At 39.6% G+C, this 19,397-nt stretch overlaps 1 protein-coding gene across 2 annotated transcripts in view; it reads right to left on the reverse strand.

Moving 5' to 3' along the window:
- Positions 1–1,667: 1,667 nt before the first annotated feature.
- The window catches only part of map3k15 (mitogen-activated protein kinase kinase kinase 15), a 33,496-nt gene continuing 15,766 nt past the window's right edge, over positions 1,668–19,397 (reverse strand). For both annotated transcript variants that reach the window (XM_023950067.1, XM_023950068.1), the window contains 18 exons: positions 19,109–19,158; positions 18,706–18,801; positions 18,543–18,630; positions 18,333–18,466; positions 17,744–17,871; positions 17,384–17,514; positions 16,256–16,361; positions 14,557–14,714; positions 14,298–14,481; positions 12,504–12,681; positions 11,985–12,159; positions 9,089–9,274; positions 8,860–8,965; positions 8,550–8,790; positions 7,031–7,143; positions 5,115–5,221; positions 4,966–5,042; positions 1,668–4,278 (listed from right to left, as the gene is read on the reverse strand). In XM_023950067.1, the coding sequence (XP_023805835.1) occupies positions 4,185–4,278; positions 4,966–5,042; positions 5,115–5,221; positions 7,031–7,143; positions 8,550–8,790; positions 8,860–8,965; positions 9,089–9,274; positions 11,985–12,159; positions 12,504–12,681; positions 14,298–14,481; positions 14,557–14,714; positions 16,256–16,361; positions 17,384–17,514; positions 17,744–17,871; positions 18,333–18,466; positions 18,543–18,630; positions 18,706–18,801; positions 19,109–19,158 (2,352 nt within the window). In that variant the 3' untranslated portion in view covers positions 1,668–4,184. The remainder of the gene's footprint in view (positions 4,279–4,965; positions 5,043–5,114; positions 5,222–7,030; positions 7,144–8,549; positions 8,791–8,859; positions 8,966–9,088; positions 9,275–11,984; positions 12,160–12,503; positions 12,682–14,297; positions 14,482–14,556; positions 14,715–16,255; positions 16,362–17,383; positions 17,515–17,743; positions 17,872–18,332; positions 18,467–18,542; positions 18,631–18,705; positions 18,802–19,108; positions 19,159–19,397) is intronic.

The raw sequence follows: 19,397 nt of genomic DNA on the forward strand, positions 1-19,397 counted from the left end.
GAATGTAAAGAATGAAGCTCTGACATTTGATGAATGAATGAAACACTCGTCAGGGGAAATTACACTTCCCTTCCTCAGTTTATAAGACGTCAAACTAAACAGGCATTCCATCAGATTAGATGACAATCATGTTTTTCAAAACAAGTCTACTTATGCATAACAAACCTTAACAGGATAAATCTTGTTTGTTTACTTTAAAAAGCCATTTGCAAGAGACAACAATGCAATCCACTAATACAATGCATGCATTGGAGCATAAGAGCTGCACCAACCCTATGAATAGGATCCTAAATTTAGAGATGGTGTGTTCCTCGTAAAAAAAGAAGCAGAGAGCTGGTTCTACAAGAATGAAGCACAACAGATGAATTCTTCAATTCCACTCATAGTCCCACTCCAACTGTATTTTGATGTCAAAGTCAGTGGTCTTTTAATGATTACTTTTTTTTGGGCCAAAATCTAAAAACCTTTTTGGTTTTCTGGGACATAGTTTCTGCAGAGCGGCAGGAGTTCCTTAGAAATTCACCTCCAAGTTGTGGGCAGGCCCGTTGGCGCTGCGTAACCCTGTCTCCACTTCCCATCACCCCTCAGTTTACATTCTCTCCCACTAGCTTCCAGCCCCAACCAACATTAGCAGTTTAGATCCAGATTCCAGCTCAGACCAGGAAAACAAAGGCGTTCATATTTGTTTCATATTTGTCTGAAGGTAGAGAATATTCACAGTTGCTGCATCCCAAACTTGAGCTTTTTCAAAACTGTGGGTGTCCATCTGCTCCTGCTCCATCATGATTTAAATAAAGACATTCTTAGAAATGCTGTGTTAATCTTTTTTTTAAATATAAATGTGCTCCGTCATGAAAAAAAATGCTACAATAACATGTTATAAACAAAAAAACCCAACATAATTTCATTGGAGTGGGTCACATAGTAACCCAGTAGACTCACAGCAATCGTGTGTGTACTGAAGTGTGAAGCTGTGCAGGTTTTAGGATGTGCTGCACATTAAGAGAATTAAATATTTGACCACAAGCAGCCATTGACAAGTTGGAACATCAATCTCTTTTTCCAAACCTCATCTATTTGGCAAAATACATTCATAGGATGAAAATTTAGACAATAACTTGCTGATAAAATACACTAACAACAGCCTAAACAGATCCTATAGTGTCACTAAGTTCTAACTCCATTAAGAACACAGAGGAGATCTAAGTAGAGATCAAGTGGATTTGGTTGAACAAAGTCCAGTTGCCTGCTCTGTTAACAATGGGATTATCCCCCACTTCATATCCCAACAGACTGCTATACTATACCCCACATCTTCTCCACAATAACCATATCCACCTTGAAACAACTGAACTGGACTTTGCATTGCTGCACATCAACATCAAGCTGCTACTGACTACAAGACCTCTGGACACTGAATGTCTCATTTCTGTTTAGTCCTGTGTTTTTTTTGTACTGATGATGCCTCTTTGGTTATTTATTTATTTATTGAGCATTTATGTGGTGAATCTGAGTTTTTTCCCCACTTTGAAATAATTAGGGTGATTGTCGATGCTCCAAATGTAAATTTGTAGTTCATGCTTTAATGACAATGACAAATGAAGGAATCTTGATCCACCCTGATGAATGAGAATCTACACAGACACGTACAGAACGGAGGCAAAACGTTTACGATGCAAAGTTTATTGCTGTTATAGAGCTGACAAATAACAAAAGGAGCTGGAATAAAAAAGAGAAAAGAACTTAAAAAACAAATGCACACCAAGAAAAACAGAAGCTGCAGCCAATTAATACATCAGTACAAATGTGAAGGCAGTAGTGAGCAGATTTGAACTCACTTTTGCTTTAAGATTTAGGATAGAATGATAACAATAAAGGCAAGTCACATGTTTTTCTGATCTAGGGTCAGATCTGTTAACTAGCTTTGGGTTTACATGATTTGACCTCATCAAGTTACTTTTTCATATAAGATAGAAGTTCTGTTACACAAGTTTTAGCAGAATAGTGAACCATTGTATTTTTTTAAATTTCTTTAAAGCATTTTGGTTTTTACACATGACAAACACATCAACATAAAAATATGGATAGTTTATTGTTTTCTAAAAAAGCTTGTTATACGTTAAGTTTAAATAATCAGGTTTGAATTGCATTTTTAAACTATGAGATGCAAATGAAACTTAGCAAATCTTGAAATAACTTGGTGGTTAGTCCCTCTCCTAATTGTACACAATTCTTTATCCTGTTTTCTTGGGTCAGAGTGGATGAAGTGCCCATATCTTTTGTGGATTAAAAACAGTAGTTTTTGTTTTTAACTCCTGGGAAAGTTGCTCCTCCCCAAAGTCAGGCTATGGAGGTATGATGGTAGCAGGTAAAAGATGGAAAGAATGTTGACTGAGCTCAAAGCACTAAAAGGTCTAAACTGTCACGAAAAGGAGCGGCATGGAAAGAAGACAAATCTTTGATCTTGATCTTCCATGTTGGCATTTCATGTGATTTGTCCCAACACTAGTGAACGTAGCTAATGTTAGCATCAAAAGATAATCAGGAAACCTAATCTTTTGTGAGTCCACACAAACATTTAAGCACAACTGAAAGAGAATCAAAGCTGTAGCAGATCCACCAAAGTGATGCAGCTGCTTTCATGAGGTACCAGCACGTCCAAAGCAGGAGCCCTTTGTGGCACAGTTTGACTCACACTTTTAGGTTTTGCAAGACCCACTCAACTTGTGGGAGAATGTGCACAGAAAGCTTTAGTCACATGTACCAGCTCAACCCCTGTACAGGTTCTGTGGGTTTTTGGGTTCGTGGACAGTTGTAAAGAGGAGCAGATGCATCCTCAGGCGAGCTCAGGTGTGTCTTGCAGTTCCCTTGAGGCTCGTACGGCCACCTCAAGGGACATCAGGAAAATGGAACGTACCATTGTGGTGTGTGTTATACGTGTATCGTTAAGTATTCGTAAGGATAATGGAAGTTACACACACTTATGACATATGGGTGATGCTGTCATAGGGCATCCTTACGCCACGCTCTAGTCGTTAGTAACTTGTGAATACTGGTTCCTTACTGACCGCACAAATGCTGCACGTACAGAGTGTGCACGAGTAGTGCGAACATCACCAACAGGCTTTTGTGAACAGTCTGCAGGATTTGGGGGGTTCAAAAAGTAAAATAAATCTGTGAAAAAAACAACACGCCTGCGTCTCACCTACTTCTCCCTTACAGAAGTGTTCACTACGACCTGCAGCCTGCAGAATGTCTGCTACCAACATGGCTTAAACCGATAAAGCAGAGAGCTTCTGCTGACCAGACAGATATGCCCGATTGATTCTCAGACGAGAATCTCATACAGAGATGAGATTAAAATCCCCCCCGAGGGCTAAACAATACAGGTCTGCTCATTTTGACACAGGATGATTTATTCCACTTGTTCTGTGCACTGCTCTGCTTCCTGTTAGGGTGATTTGGGGTTTTCCTCCGTCTCATTTCTGTGCTCAAATGTCCTCATTTCCTCCTTCCAAAAGACCTAGCTGATGCTCATGTTCTACTTAATGCTGTAATGCTAAGCGGAAAACATGTTCAACCTTTTTGAGGACAACGTCACGCGACTACATAAGTGAAGCTGCTGGTTCTAACGTACCAACACCTATGTTTGAAAGCGGGCCTTGGATTTGGTTCTACAGACCATAAAGGTCTACTTGTGATGATGATCAAAATTAAGCCTACAGTTAACTTTTTTCTTCCCAATGAAGAAAATTCTAAATGGACATCTGCACTTTGAGCACCCCCATTTTCATTGCCTTCATATCTTCCATACTTTGAAAGTGTAAGAGTGAATTATTCCAACAACAAATCCCAGCCAAGCATATAGAAGCCAGACAGATGAATACAATAAATGTCCAAAAATATAACTGACTGAGAAAATGCTCCTTTGCATGGCGTGTTGGGCTTGGAGTAGAATTGTCTTTGGATTGATGATGTATTGTTGCACAATATAATACACAGTAGTAGTGCCTGCACTAAAACACTTTGGTCTGCTTAATACGAACTGCAGTCAGGCAGTCCAGAACTTGTGCTTTAAACAGAGGCCACAACATGAAAAGGTACCGTGAACAGAAAACAGACCATGCAGAGCTGGTAATGTCCTGAGGTGTGCATGTTTTCTGCAATGTCTGCTGCAGTTGTACTCATGCATCATCTTTGGAGTGTTTGTCGCCCACCAGCCTCCCTCGCTCTCTGTGCCGCTGGATAGCTCGCCAGATCCGGCAAAGGACCCCCCCGCTGCAGAGCAAAGAGGGACGTTACACTCACTAAACTGATAATATTCCTGAAAACATGTTGCAGAAAGTCTTGACTGTTTAGATTTCATTTGGATTACTGAAAACCAAACTCTTACTTTGGGACATCGAAAGACATAGGTTAGTTGTAGCAAAGTAACAGTGTTTCTGAGTTCCTAACTTTAACATTTATTTTCTTCTTTGTTCTTAGATAATTAAGCTATCTTTATTTTATTTTTTCTTTGCATTTTTTGAGATTTTTAAACTTTTTTTTTGAGTTGGGGATTTTTTGATTCTCTTTAAGCCATCTTAATGTCTAGAATTCAAGCATTATTTTAAAAGTTTCATGTCTAGTTTTCACTTCAGAATTTAAAGAGGCTGCACAATGGTGTAGTGGTTGGCTCTTTCCCTCAAAGTGAGATGGTTTGGGTTCAAATCCCAGCTGGATTCTTTCAGTGTGGAGTTTGCATATCCGTCTTGTTCATGTGTGGCTTCTCTGGTTTCCTCCCACAGTCCAAAAAAATGCTTCATAGGTTCATTTATGATTTTAAATTCAGTTTGACTATGTGTGGTTGTGTGTCTCTGTGATGGACTGGAGAACTGGAGAACAGAAGCTGGACAGACTCTTGTGACCCCGAAAGGCAGTAAGACAGGTGTCAACATCCAGAAAAAAACAAAGAAATGTGTTTACCGTAGATGCAGGCAGCGCAGGTCATCTTTGCTAACATCATTCAGAATGTCAGTCAGTGTGTATTCCTCAACGACAAACTGCAACAGAGCACCTTTGATTAAGGTGGAGCGGTAAAAATGAAGCAGTTCAGACTTCAGAACGTCCAGAACCTTCTCTATAGTGCTTGGATCCGCTCCCTGCTCTTTCAGCCAGTCAGTCAGCCGTTTGTCTGGCTCATGGTCTGCTGGGGTGTGATGGATGGAGGGGGGGGCAATGTCTGAAACAAGCAACGTCTGCATTAAAAAAGGTATGATGTGCATTAGCAACAAACAAAACTGTCACCATGTTTAAAGAACATCAAACATCATTTTGAATGATGAATGCCATCAAAGTGCTTCTAGTGTGAAAGAATAGGCTTTAGTTCGTTTTTATTATTTTATGGTTATAATTCCATTTCAGTACCATGTCATTCTGACAACTGAATTTTGTGCTTATGGCTGAGTTTACATCATTCATGTTTTGTCAGGGAAAAAAAAACTACAAAAATTTAAATACAAGTAAAGAACATTGAAAACAGGACAAAAATATCTTAGATCCAAGAGCAGCATGGTTCTCAGTAATAGATCTAAGTAATGTGTTTTTCTCAGTCCCCTTACACCCAGACAGTCAATGTTGGTTTGCATTCACCCTTGAAGGAAAGAACTACACTTATACAAGACTTCCTTGGGGCTACGCAGAAAGCCCTAGAGCTTTTCTGATGCCATTGCAAACTGTTTAGCAGGACTTGAGGCACCTATAAAAAGGCAAATCATAACTTGTGTAGATGACATTTTCATAGCATCAACCTCTCAGGAGTTTTGTAAAATAGACAACATGGCTTTATTAACTTATTTGGCAGAGACTGGAAACAAAGTAAACAAAAAAAATGACAGCAATTATAACAAGTTAAATATTTGGGCCACGCTTTAACATCACAGGGTATAAAAGTAAATGAGGACAGAAAAGGGGTCATTTTGTCAGCCCCACAACCATTAACAAAAAAAAAAAATGATGTCGTTTTTTGGGGTTATGGATCCCAAACTATGCTGAAATAGCCTAACCCTAACCCCACTGCAAGACATGATTTATGTAGAAACTTTTATGAAGAATTCAATGGACAGAACAAGGTGTAAAAGCATGTTGGGAATCAAAGCAAGCATTAGCCAGAACAACAGACTTAGCTCTTCCAGACTACAGCAAACCTTTCAGTCAAACTGTAGAGATGGATTCATGACATCTGCTTTGTTGCAAAAAATATGGAGATAAACAGAGATCTCTGGCTTTTTATTCCTAGAAGTTAGATCCTGTAGCAAAAGCAACATCCCCTAGTGTTCAAGCGGTAATGGCAGCAGCAATGGCAGTGGAAAGCTCACACCAAGTGGTGCTTTTCCACAAGCTTACTCTGTATGTGCCACATGCAGTTTCAGTTTACCTATTGCAAACTAAAAGGACATTTTTATCACCAGCCAGACACTTATGTTTAGCCAGATTCAGATTCAGTTTCAAAGCCCACAGAACAGCAAACGATAAGCTAACAAAGTGGCATCACACATCAGGAGTGGTTCCAGAATGAATATTTGAGATGTATAGAATTTTTTGCTCTTGTTCAGACTACAAGACACATCAGGATTATTTTTACTTTTTGTTCCAAAAAACTTAAAAAAAGAAGTTTAAACTTCAAGCTATTTTAACTATTGTTTTCATACTTGCAAAAGGAAAAAACTAACAGTTTTTTTTCCTTACAATGGATCTAAAAATAACTACAGACTACTTAGAGTTAAATTACTTAAGTTTGTTAAACGTAACAAAAAACCCTCAGTGGTCTGAACAGCTGAATTCAAACCCAACCAAAACATCGTTTTGTTTCGTCCAGCTTTTCCTTTTTGTCTGTTACTTTGTTTTAATTTGATTGCTTTGAATGTTCGTCTGTGGTTACCATTCCCTCTTTTTTATTAAATAAATGGAAAGTATTTTGTGATATCTGTAGAAAGTGTCCTTTAAAACAAAGTTCCTCTGAAATGTCAAAGATACTTAAAGAGCTCATTACTAGGTGGTCTGTGTCTGAGTCGGATCAACTCCAGGTCGTGAGTCCTCTGCTGCAGTGTGGTCTTCAGGACCTGCTGGTACTCCCGCTCCTTTTGCAGCAGCTCCTCCAGGAGTCTGCAAAAACACGACACGGCCGTTATCTGCCTAACAGGTTTACTCAGCAAATACAAGATTCAGCTGAGAATGAGCCGCAGTCTACTGAACCTGTTAGTTAAACCAAAGAAATTAAAACATGTACTTTATGACATGAATTTAGAAACTCTGTTTTCTGCTAAATAAATATATAAAGCAAAAAGGGGAAAATCCCTTTTGCAAAAACTTTTACATGTTTACTAAAATCCATGTCTGGAGTTCTGAGACCAAAATAATATCCCTCCTGCAGGTAGACCTGCTTATGTGCAACCTTTTTTGTATTTTACATCCAAAAATGTTCCTGTTCTATATTTCTGCATAAACGAAGAACGTGCTCCCAATGTCTTTGGACTTTGGGAATTGGACAAATATTCAATATGTCAAACAATCAATGAATCCCTTCAGACTGCAGTCTAAACTCAAATGAACCACATTCAGAAAATATCCAGCTCTCTGTCCTCGGCCTGGATTACAGGTACTCTGTTACCCTGTTATCTGATCTTTCCCTAAAACAAACACATACACATCACTTCCACTTGTAATGCAGTCAGGGACACAGTCAAGTGGAAATAAACATGAAAGAATGTAGAAAGAACAATTTCAACATGTCAGAAATGTATGAGGGACCAGCATGGAAGACAGATCAGCAGTTAGATAGAGGAAGAACAAAAGAAATATCCAATCTGAAGGAATGATGCTATGCAACAGCTGATTATCAGGAGAACAGCTAAAGTCGTGGTTCATGGGTCCAACCTCAGAACAAAAAATACTTGTTCAATGCAAAAGAGATCAACAGTGTAAATGTTTCTCAGCAGCTTGGAAAGATCTTTGCAGTGTTTCTGCTGGTCTCTGGGTTTAAACAGGATCCACCTGTACATGGGGATCTTACATTGCCAGCAATGTGAATGCATACACACTAAAGCACTACATGGAGGAAAGGCAGGGCTGTGTATTTTCTAATTTAAAAACTGACAAACAGCACAAATGTAAAGAAGCCTTTTTAGAGAAAAAAGTTGAGCAGACACATCTGTCCTAGCTGGGTTATGTCTTTGTCCCTTTTCTGTTCGGCTCTGGTTTGGGACTCAACAAACAGAAATTCTGTGTGCATTGATGTTAAACCTCCACTCTCAAAGTGCGATGTTGAAAAAAAGAAAAAAGCTTTTAAGGTTTTCTGAGCTAGTTCTGGGTTTGTGCTTCTCTGCTGCTGTTCTCTAGGAGAGCCACGGCTGTCGTCGTTTTCTACTGCATATGAATACTCTGCAGCCCCGTTACACATGGAGAGGGCCATGACCGCAGGCTTTCCCTTCATGACGTTACACCTACTCCAATCACACTATCCGAGTTGTGCACATCCGTGTTTCCAGGTAAAATGTGGCGGCTGCCTGTACCTGCTGGTCTCCTGTTTCAGTCGACCCAGCTGGGTTCCCAGCTGGTTTTGAGATCGATGATGCTCCTGGGAATGAGCGATGTTTAAAGGGACGGTGATAGAGTGAACGGGTTCAACCGTAACCACCGGGTCATCAGAGTTTGAGGTTAAAACAGGACAAAAGTCTGACTCCTCCTCGTCCACCTCATCTTCCTTCTCTGCCCCCTCACACTCTGAGGCTGGCCCAAAGTGGGTCTGCAGTTCTGTGTGTCAAAGTTGACTGTTAGCTTCGTCTCCCTCAGAACCGGGCTTGAAGCCTAGACACCACACACCTGGTATCAGGATGGTGATGGCAGCCTGCACAGCTCGACGGATGATGTTGTCCATGGCAAACATCCAGTGAGGTTTAATGTGATGATTCCGTAGAACCTTGTTAACCTGGCAAATAATCACAGATTTTAAACGGTTGTTACATTTTTGAAAGGGCTTCAAATTTCCTCAGGAAATAAACCATATCTAAAAGCACGTTTAGAATTTGAAATGTTAGCATGAAAGTCTGACCGAGTCCTGGAAGCCAAACAGGACCAGCTGGATCTGGTTGATGGAGGTCGAGTCAAAGTCCAGGTCCAGCTTGAGTTTGGAGATGGTGGCTGCCATGACACGTCTCTCAGGAGAGTGGATGAAGTCCCGAAGGATGCAGATGATCTGCTTGATGTGGTCGGCAGAGAGCTGCAGCTCCTCACTGCCCTAGTTACACAAATGTTCAGATTTATTAGCTGCCGCTGGACTAATGACTGATAGTTCTGGATGTGGACAGTAGTTTTGTAGTTTAGGAACTTTCTCAGCCAAACACCGATAACTACAGTGGTGGACAAAATAGTTGGTACCCCTCAGTTAAAGACAGAAAGTCCACAATGTTCACTGAAATGACTTGAAACGTTCAAAAGTAACAATAAATTACAATATATTGAAAATTAAATAATCAAAATCAGCCATTACTTTTGAGTTGTTGATTAACAGAAATATTTAAAAATCAAACTAATGAAATAGGGCTGGACAAAAATGATGGTTCCTCCATAAAGAGAGAGAACTAATTGTCCAGGGGGTCATGATGAACTCAGGTTTGTCCTTTAATTGACATCACAGCTGCTTTCAAACCCAGAATCAGTCAGTCTGCCTATTTAAAGGGAGACAAATCGTCACGTTGCTGTTTGTTGAAAAAGGTGTGAACCATGAACATGGACAACAGAAAGCCAAGGAGAGACTTGTCCCAGGACATTAGAAACAAAATTATAGACTAACATGGTAAAGGTAAAGGCTATAAAACCATCTCTAAGCAGCTTGAAGTTCCTCTGACCACAGTGGCACATATTATTCAGAAGTTTAAGACCCACGGGACAGTAGCCAACTTCCCTGGACGAAGAGGAAGCGGAACATTGATGCCAAATTGAGGAGACGGATAGTTGGAACTGTATCCAAAGAGCCCAGAACAACCTCCAAAGACATTAAAGGTGAACTCCTAGATCAAGGTACATCAGTGTCAGATCCCACCATCCGTCATTGTTTGAGCCAGAGTGGACTTCATGGGAGACGACCAAGGAGGACACCACTGTTGAAAGGAAATCAGAAAAAAACCAGACTGGAATTTGCAATAATGCATATTGACAAGCCAGAAATCTTCTAGGAAAATGTCCTTTGGACAGATAAGACAAAACTGGAGCTTTTTGGTAAGGCACATCAGCTCTATGTTGGTAGACTCAAAAATGAAGCATCCAACCAAAAGAACACTGTCCCTACTGTGAAACATGGAGGAGGCTCAGTTTTGGGGTTGTCCAACAGGACAACAATCCAAAACACACAGCCAAAAACCTCCAAGAATGGCTAAAAGAAAAGCGTTGGACTATTCTGAAGTGGCCTTCTATGAGCCCAGATCTGAATCCCATTGAACATCAGTGGAAGGAGCTGAAACATGCCATTTGGAGAAGACACCCGTCAAACCTGAGACAACTGGAGCAGTTTGCTCATGAGGAGGGGGCCAAAATACCTGTGGACAGGTGCAGAGGGCTCATTGACAAACACAGAAACCGTTACATTGCAGTGATTGCCTCAAAAGGTTGTGCAACAAAATATTAAGTTATGGGAACCATCATTTTTGTCCAGCCCTATTTCATTAGTTTGTTTTTTTAATAATTCTGTTAATCAACAACTCAAAAGTAATGGCTGATTTTGATTATTTAATGTTCAATACATTTTAATTTATCGTTACTTTTGAACGTTTCAAGTCATTTCAGTGAACATTGTGGACTTTCTTTAACTGAGGGGGACCAACAATTTTGTCCACCACTGTATCTGCAATATTCCTAATTTTAAAGCCTTGGTGCCACCTATTGGACCAAAGACTACAGTCATTGGTTCCAAAAGGACAAAGAACTTTCACATCTGTCTATTTCATGTGTATAGAATGGAGACATCGAACAAAAGGAATGTGAGAATGTGGACGTTTACGAGTGATGTTTACTGGGATAAAGGATGTAGATATAGAAGAAATGTCTGTACTAGGTCGAACCGTCAGCTGGAAGGAGCAGTGCAGGAGTGAAGGTGAGTTCTATGTTCATCCTGAGGAGATGAGAACCTGTATGGTTTCTGGTTTAAAAAGGTTTGGTGGGGGTAACTTTTAAACCAGATATGGAGCTGATGGGTTCAAAAGAGTTTTTTGTCTCTGTAACGGGGTGGTCCAGATATGACGCGTTGTAAGTTTAACTGTTGGATGTGATGAATGAGTTGTATGATTTTCCCTGAAATAGTGAAAAAGGTCTCTTAAAAAATCTTTTGCATGACGTTCATAATAAAATATTTATTTGTGTTTCTTATGACATACATAAACTTATCAAACATTGACAGCACATTTATAATAAGACAATTTAAATCTACCTGCATAACCATAATAAATGCTGCAAACAAACTAATATTTTTACATTTTTTTAATCACATTTTTACCTAGTGTTTTATAACACAGAAACATTTTAAACTATTTGTTCGCAAAATTCTACACAAAATGCGTAACTGAAAAAGCCATAATTTGCAACATTATTGAAGCAGTCATTGCAGTCAAGTTTGTGACACTTTTTTCTCTTTTAGGTCATAATTTCTTAAGTTAAAGTCACTTAACAATATTGACAGATGTCAGATGTTGAACTCCTAAAAGGTTTTAGAACTTAAAAAGATCTCATTCCAGAGACTGCATTTCATATTAGAACCAGAAGAGGGAGCCCTAAGCCAGCTTCTCATCAGCTGGTCTCATGAAGCTGGGATGGAGTTTTATGTTTGATTCCATGTTTGTTACTACACCATGAAGGAGAAGGTTTTGAGTTTTTTTGACCAACAGAAGCTTTTACTTTGAAAGAACCTAATATCGAGATTCAGTTATAAACACACACACACATCCCCACACACTGACCTGGATGTGATTTTCTCTGAGATTAGAAATGACCTTTTCTTGGTCCTCATTGAGAACCTTGTAAAGGATGGCCCGTCTCTCACTGTCCTTTTTCAGCAGGAACAGACCGCCGTCCCTGTCATCAGGAGAGGGCGGGGCACTGCAATCCTCTGACACAGAGGTCTCCGATGGAACGCTGGAACACATGCAGACACTGTGACTCCTGAGGAAAACCCATGTAGTAATATTTACCACTCTGCATTTATGTACAGATGAAAGTCTCTCCTGGATACTACACGTCTCCAGGGAAGTGTGCGGGAGGTCGAGTCAACATGTTGGTACGTGCACAGATTGCTGCACGCACGTGTATTTCTGCACGCACAGCAGTGAGTGCTGACAGCAGAAGATCATAAAGTGATCAAAGCTCATTATATCAGCCGTGTAAAAGGCAGTGGGGGACAAAAAGCCACCTGCTGGCTAATGCAAACACTCCACAGATGCAGCTGGAACTGCATGTGAGGCATCTTGACCTGGACTCACCTCAGGTAATTAGAGCTGCTGGATTTGAGACTGTTCTCTGATCCGGAGCTTCTCTTCTTGTCAAAGAAAATGTCTTGTTTGGAGTCGCAGTCTGGGCTGACAGAGCCGTGTTCGCTGCTGCTGCTGCCGGCTGCTTCGCCCTGCAGCTGCACCGGCACAGACGAATTATGGATGTAGTCTGGAAGCACCCGCAGATGAAACATAGTTTTAGGCAGTCACACTGATTTCTTACTGATTTGTAACTACATTATATTGGGAAATAAATTTAGGAAACCAATAGTAGTCACTAATGTTCAAATGTTTCAGAAAAACTGTTCATTTTACTTTTTAACATCTCAACTCATTTTCCTGTTTTTCTGCATTTGTCCTCTTCTGGTTTAAAGAAACCTACAGTCAGGAGCATAAATATTTGGACAGAGACACATTCTTTCTAATTTAGTTCTGTACATTACCACAGTGAATTTGAAATAAAACAACTCCGATGCCATTGAAGTGCAGACTTTCAGCTTTTATTCCATGGGTTGAACAAAAAGATTGCAGAAAAATGTGAAAAACTAAAGCATTTTTAAACACAATCCCTTCATTTCATGGGCTCCTAAGTAATTGGACAATTGAAATAACTGAAAACCAAGTGGTAATTCCTAATATTTGGTTGAAAAGCCTTTCTGTTGGCAATGACAGCCTGAAGTCTTGAACTCATGGACATCACCAGATGCTGGTTTTCTCCTTCTGAATGCTCTGCCAGGCCTTTACTGCAGCGGCAAACAGTTGCTGTTTGTTTGTGGGCCTTTCTGTCTGAAGTTTAGTCTTCAACAAGTGAAATGCTGCTCAGTTGGGTTAAGATCAGGTGACTGGCTTGGCCATTCAAGAATATTCCACTTCTTTGCTTTAATAAACTCCTGAGTTGCTTTGGCTGGATGTTTTGGGTCGTTGTCCATCAGGATTATGAATCGCCGTCCAATCAGTTTGGCTGCATTCACCTGGATCTGCGCAGACAGGGCTGCATTCACCTGGATCTGCGCAGACAGGGCTGCATTCACCTGGATCTGCGCAGACAGGGCTGCATTCACCTGGATCTGCCCAGACAGGGCTGCATTCACCTGGATCTGCGCAGACAGGGCTGCATTCACCTGGATCTGCGCAGACAGTATGTCTCTAAACACCTCAGAATTCATTGGGCTGCCTCTGTCCTGTGTCACGTCATCAATAAACACTAGTGTCCCAGTGCCACTAGCAGCCATGCACGCCCACACCATCACACTGATTACTCCAATTACTTACCATGAAATGAAGGGATTGTGTTTAAAAAATGCTTTAGTTTTTCACATTTTTCTGCAATCTTTTTGTTCAACCCATGGAATAAAAGCTGAAAGTCTGCACTTCAATGGCATCGGAGTTGTTTTATTTCAAATTCACTGTGGTAATGTACTGAAACTAAAGTAGAAAGAATGTGTCTCTGTCCAAATATTTATGGTCCTGACTGTATGTAACCTGTTTGAAGTATCTACCTAAAATTACTTTCATGTTTGGTAACACCTCTTAAAAGAAAAGGTCATGGGACAGAGATTTCTGGAGGGTATCCCACCAATAAGCATCTCCATGTTTGTTTGTTTTTTGCACCAGTAAATGTGTCTCATTTCTATAAATAAAATCCTCAGTTTATTTTGTGTCTTCACTCAGACCTCATTGAGAGTCTTTGATGGAGTCTGGTTCCACTGCAGGTCTCTCCACACTTACCCAAAAACACACATTTGACAAAACCAGCACAGAATATAGAAACCACATTTTGTTCACCTGATGACTTGAAGGCGATCTTACTCTTCTTGCCTTTGGCGTTGTGTCTGATAAAAGGATCTTTGAGCAAATCTGTGGTGATGGGCCTCTTGTTAGGATCTGGCTCAAAACAGCGAAGAATGAAAGACTTTGCTTCCAAGGACAAAGACTCTGGGATTTCCGGATGGATCTTAAACATGCCAACCTTCAACAAACAACCAGAGTGTAGCTTACAGTAGTTTTGTTAACAGCTCTGTAGAAACATTCACTCTGCGTCTACCTTAAACATAGCAGCCTGTGGTTCCCCGAGCTCATGGAAAGGAGGTTTCCCAGTAGCCATTTCAATAATGGTACAGCCAAGAGACCAGATGTCAGCTGGGGCTCCGTAGCCCCGAGGGCCCTTGTCAATTATTTCAGGAGCCATGTACTGCAAAGTACCTTCAAGTACAGAACAAACAGCCACAAACTATAAAATGAAACCAAAATTCAGGTCTAAACAACAAATAATAATAATAATAATAGAGGAGAGATTCGATATAGTTGCTTCTTCCTACTTCCTTGTACATATTTTTGATTATTTAAAGTATTTTTTACCTTTTTATGAACAACTCCAGGGCTGCTGCAATTTCATTGTATAAATATGTACAATGACAATAAAGAATTCTGATTCTAAATTTTTCAAGTAATTAATCAAACTCAATCTAACAACCATCATATTTAATGGATTCAATGTGTCATATGTGTGCTGTATGCATAAACACAAATACATAATAAAAAATAGCCTAACCCTTTTGTTTTCTAATCAATGTATGCATTCATATCTTTTTAGGATTTGATTTGATTTGATTTATTTCAAGAAACTGACATAAAAAGACAAATGAAAGTGATATTTACACACAGATATATCAAACCTAAAATGATTAGTCATTTATTAACTGGCAAGTAAATCATTAAAAGTAAAAAACAAACATAAATCTACATGTAATTGATGCCATTGCTCTTAATCATGATAGATAGAATCCATGAAATTAAAAGTTTGTCCAAAACAGTTTAATTTAATGCTTAAAAAGGAGTGGGAGGAAACAAAAACATAGATGCACCTCTTATCCATTTCACTTACTTTTTGACATATACACCATATTCTGGCTTTTAACTTCAAATTAAAGGCCTAAGATTACTCCAGAAATACCTTTCATCATTTTATACATTTTATTTTCATTGTGTTTTTCTTTTATTTTCATTGTTTGAAATAACCAACAAACGGAATCAAAATAATCACTATAAATTCATTATAAAAGTAATACTCAACATGCAAAGACTGAACTGACACAGCAAACAGCTCAGGAACCAAACCTTCACTTCATCACCTCCCCATAAATCTAGAGTGCACTATAAAGACTGAGTCAGAGTTAAGTGAGGGCAAACAGCAGGGCAGAAACAGAAAAGCAGACACCTGATAATAATAGGTAAACACTCTTCTGCCTCTGCTTAATTAGTTAATCTAATCACACACCTCTGTGGTCACAGGAGAAGGCCAGATGGCCAATGAATGTGTATGTCCGTCTGCTCTTGTTGGTGTGAGTGTTTCCATAGACGCCGATTGGACATCTTGACATTTTGAGGGTCATTTGATATTAACACTCATAGCCTCAGACTGCTGTGATTCAATGACTTCATGAATGCAGCCCAGGCTGGATTACGGTCTGTGGAATTGCCAGAAACTGTGTTCCCTTCAAGGCCTGAAAGTCTGTCTGAAAACGTTTACGTTTCTTTTTTAGGACATTTGGAAATTCATTCAAAACTTGAAATGTTTCCAATTATTTGTTGTGTGTGTTAAGCAAACACTTCCATTTGTAAACATTAACACATGTATTCTACATACATGTATCACATACATGGTTAAAACTTGTTAAAAATGAATTAAACACACTTATCAGTTGAGATGCAACTAAAATCCCATTGAAAGGGTTTAACGTTACCTGTGAAAGTTTCCGTGCAGGGGTTCACTCCAGCAAGACGTTTGGAGGTTCCAAAGTCAGAGATCTTTAAGACGCCGCTATAGGTGTTCACCAAAACATTATCACCCTAGAGATGCAGGAATATGAAAGTCAGCTTTTGTAGTCTAAAACATGAGACTTATTTCATTAAAAGACTTTTAAACGTGACCTGTATGCAGCTTGGTCTTTTTTATTGTTAGTATTGGAGAGCCACAGGCTCATTTAGTTTAACACATTTATTCTCATTTTCTTTCTTGAAGTTCCTTTATTTCAATTAATAAAATGATGTGCTTTTGATTTTCTTTGGCTCATTTTTCGACAATTTTGAGATAGTTTACAAGATAATTAACAGTATTGGGATGGCAGTGGCTCAGGTGGTTGAGCCAGTGCGGCTACGGTGAAAGGGTTGGTGGTTCAATCCCTGTCTTCCCCAGTCAACCGATGTTTGACAATATCAAACAAACAAAAGAAGAAAATTCATCTTCTGTTCTCGCTCATTCCTCTGTAGAAGGCAGGGTCCACCCTGGACAGGTCCATAGTACAGTGTAGGTCCTTCTCTACATTAAAAATCACGCACACACACAATTTCTGCTGCCACATTCAAATGGTAGGGTCAGAATTTGTAGTCAACAACATGAAAGCATGTATCCATCCTGCCTTGTATTATGTAACGGTTCAGGCTGGTGGTGGTGGTGTCATGGTATGGGGGATATTTTCTTGACACACTTTGGGCCCCTCATTTCTTAATGAGCAGGGTTCCAGCGCCACAGCCTACCTGAGTTTTGTTCCTGACCATGTCCATCCATTTCTGACCACAGTGCATCATCTTCTGATGCTACTTCCAGCAGGATATAAAGCTAATTTTACAATTTATTAGTTAAATTAAACCCACAGAAGGTACAGGATTACACAAATAAATCTCTCAAATACAGTTTTGTTATATTCATTTTTTAATTTTGTTTGTTTTAATTTAGATGAAAAAAATTTTGTTTTTATTTTTAAACTTTAGAATGTTAAATATTTATACACAAGATCCTCTCAGATGAATGTTCTGGTTAACATGACACTGTACAAAGCTGCTCTTTTTGTTATTTACTGGAACTGCTGGACCTTAATGTCTCTGTGGACGATCTGGTTCTCGTGAAGGTACCGCAGGCCCTCCAGGATCTGTCTGGTGTAAAAGATGATTGTGGCCTCCTTCAATGGGCCCCATTTTGAACGCAGCAGTGCAGACAGGCTTCCTGAAGAAAGGAAACAAGCAGTGTCCAAACCCTATTATGGAATGGGAAGATGACAAAGCAGAGAAACCGCCAGCAGAAGACAATCTTAGATCTCTGAAAGAGTGATGAGTCCTTTACCACTTTTGACAATGAAGTCAATGAACTGTTCACTTTCTGTCTCTTTAGCCAAGAATTCAAACCAAACTAATAGAGTTACGGTAAAAAAACTGTTTGTTGTTTTTAAACGCACCTCCAGGCACTTGTTCCATAAAGATTTTGATGAACCCGTTCTCAGAAATAGAACCCAAATATTGAACGATGTTCCTGTGCTTCAGGTACTTATGGAGAGCGATTTCTTCATGAAGTGGCTGTGAATACCTGAATCCCAGACAAACACACCAAAAGACAAACTTTTTAACAACATGAAACCTTACTGACAACTTCAGAAATGCAACAATAACCATATCAAGCTGCTGATTTAAAAAAAAAAAACAATAAATTTTTATTTGATAGCTTTTTGTAATCTGCACAACTTCAACTGAAAAAGATCTTTTTCCCGATATTCATTTTTACCGTTATTTTACAGTTTACTGTTAATTAAAAATGCTCACTTCATTCAACATATTAAAGTTCTTAGCTGAATTGATGCAATCAGCTTAAAAAGACAATTTCTGTGAGAACGTTTGATTTAGGTCTAGAATGAAAAATGAAAGTTTTATGAATCCAATTAAAAACTTAATGATTTTGGTTCCGTTTATTTTTATTCTATTTTTTTAGGTCCATCAGACCTCCGTTTTATACACAAATCAACAGAGATCTTTGCGGGTTCCTGGACCAACCTGCTGTCTCTTTCCGGAATCTCTTTGATGGCGATCCGGACCTGGTTGCTCAGGTCCCGCCCCGCGTAAACCACTCCATAGGTACCCCTCCCCAGCACCACCCTGTCCCCTGTCTCATTAGTGTCATATTCGTACTGTGGAAAAACAGAAGTTCATGCAAAAGACATGAAGTTTTGACTATGCATGAAAAAACACCCATGCCATGCGGACCTCCAGTGTATCTCCGTCCCCCTCCCCCTCCAGCTCCACAGCATTCCCGGTACTGTCAGAAATCATCTCTTTCACTTTAGAGCAGAACCTGGAGCACACAAAAACAAATGCAGCTATGCTGTTTTTATGAAGAAATACAAACATCTGAAGAAATGGTCCTCACCGACCACACTGTTCCTCGGTGGAGAAGTAGATCTGGAAGTCATCAGAGTTGTCATGAACGTAGAGGAAGCAGCAGCGCTCATCAAACTTACTGATGCTGCAGGGGGAGGAAATGACAATCCTATGAGGAATCTTTTATGGAATCATTTATTCATCAGTTCAGTTTGACTTAAATTAGGATTCCTGATGCAGTTCCAGGTGAAAAAGCTGATCTAAGCATGAAGTTACCTTGGAAAGATATGTGTAAAATATTCATGAAGCTACAGAAAATTTGGATGTCCACCACAACCTGGAGCGACAGTTTTAAATAAAATGGAGTGGGGCGTGTCGACTGGAGCTACGATTGATGGTGAGAACGCTTCTCCTGCTTTTTATTCTACTTATCAACTGAATTCTTTCCAGACCTGATGCCTTTGATGGAGTTTGGAGTGAAGTTCCACTCGTGGATTCCCTTCTGAATCAAAGAAAAGGAAAGTTCATTAGTGGACCAAAGTGTCATCTGGAGCAGCGGGTTATGGAGAGAAGAATCAAAAACTTTGGTATACGTGTCATCAATGCTGTCAGATAGAGTCATGGTTTTCCAGCCCACAAGTCATGTAAAAAGGGTTAGTCAGTTAATCAGAGGTTAATTATCCATAATTAGCAGTAATAAATCATCCATTTTTTATTACTTTAAGGTTATATTAAAAGCAT

The sequence above is a fragment of the Oryzias latipes genome, chromosome 20, assembly GCF_002234675.1.
Source record: "Oryzias latipes chromosome 20, ASM223467v1".
In the NCBI taxonomy this organism is placed as follows: domain Eukaryota; kingdom Metazoa; phylum Chordata; class Actinopteri; order Beloniformes; family Adrianichthyidae; genus Oryzias; species Oryzias latipes.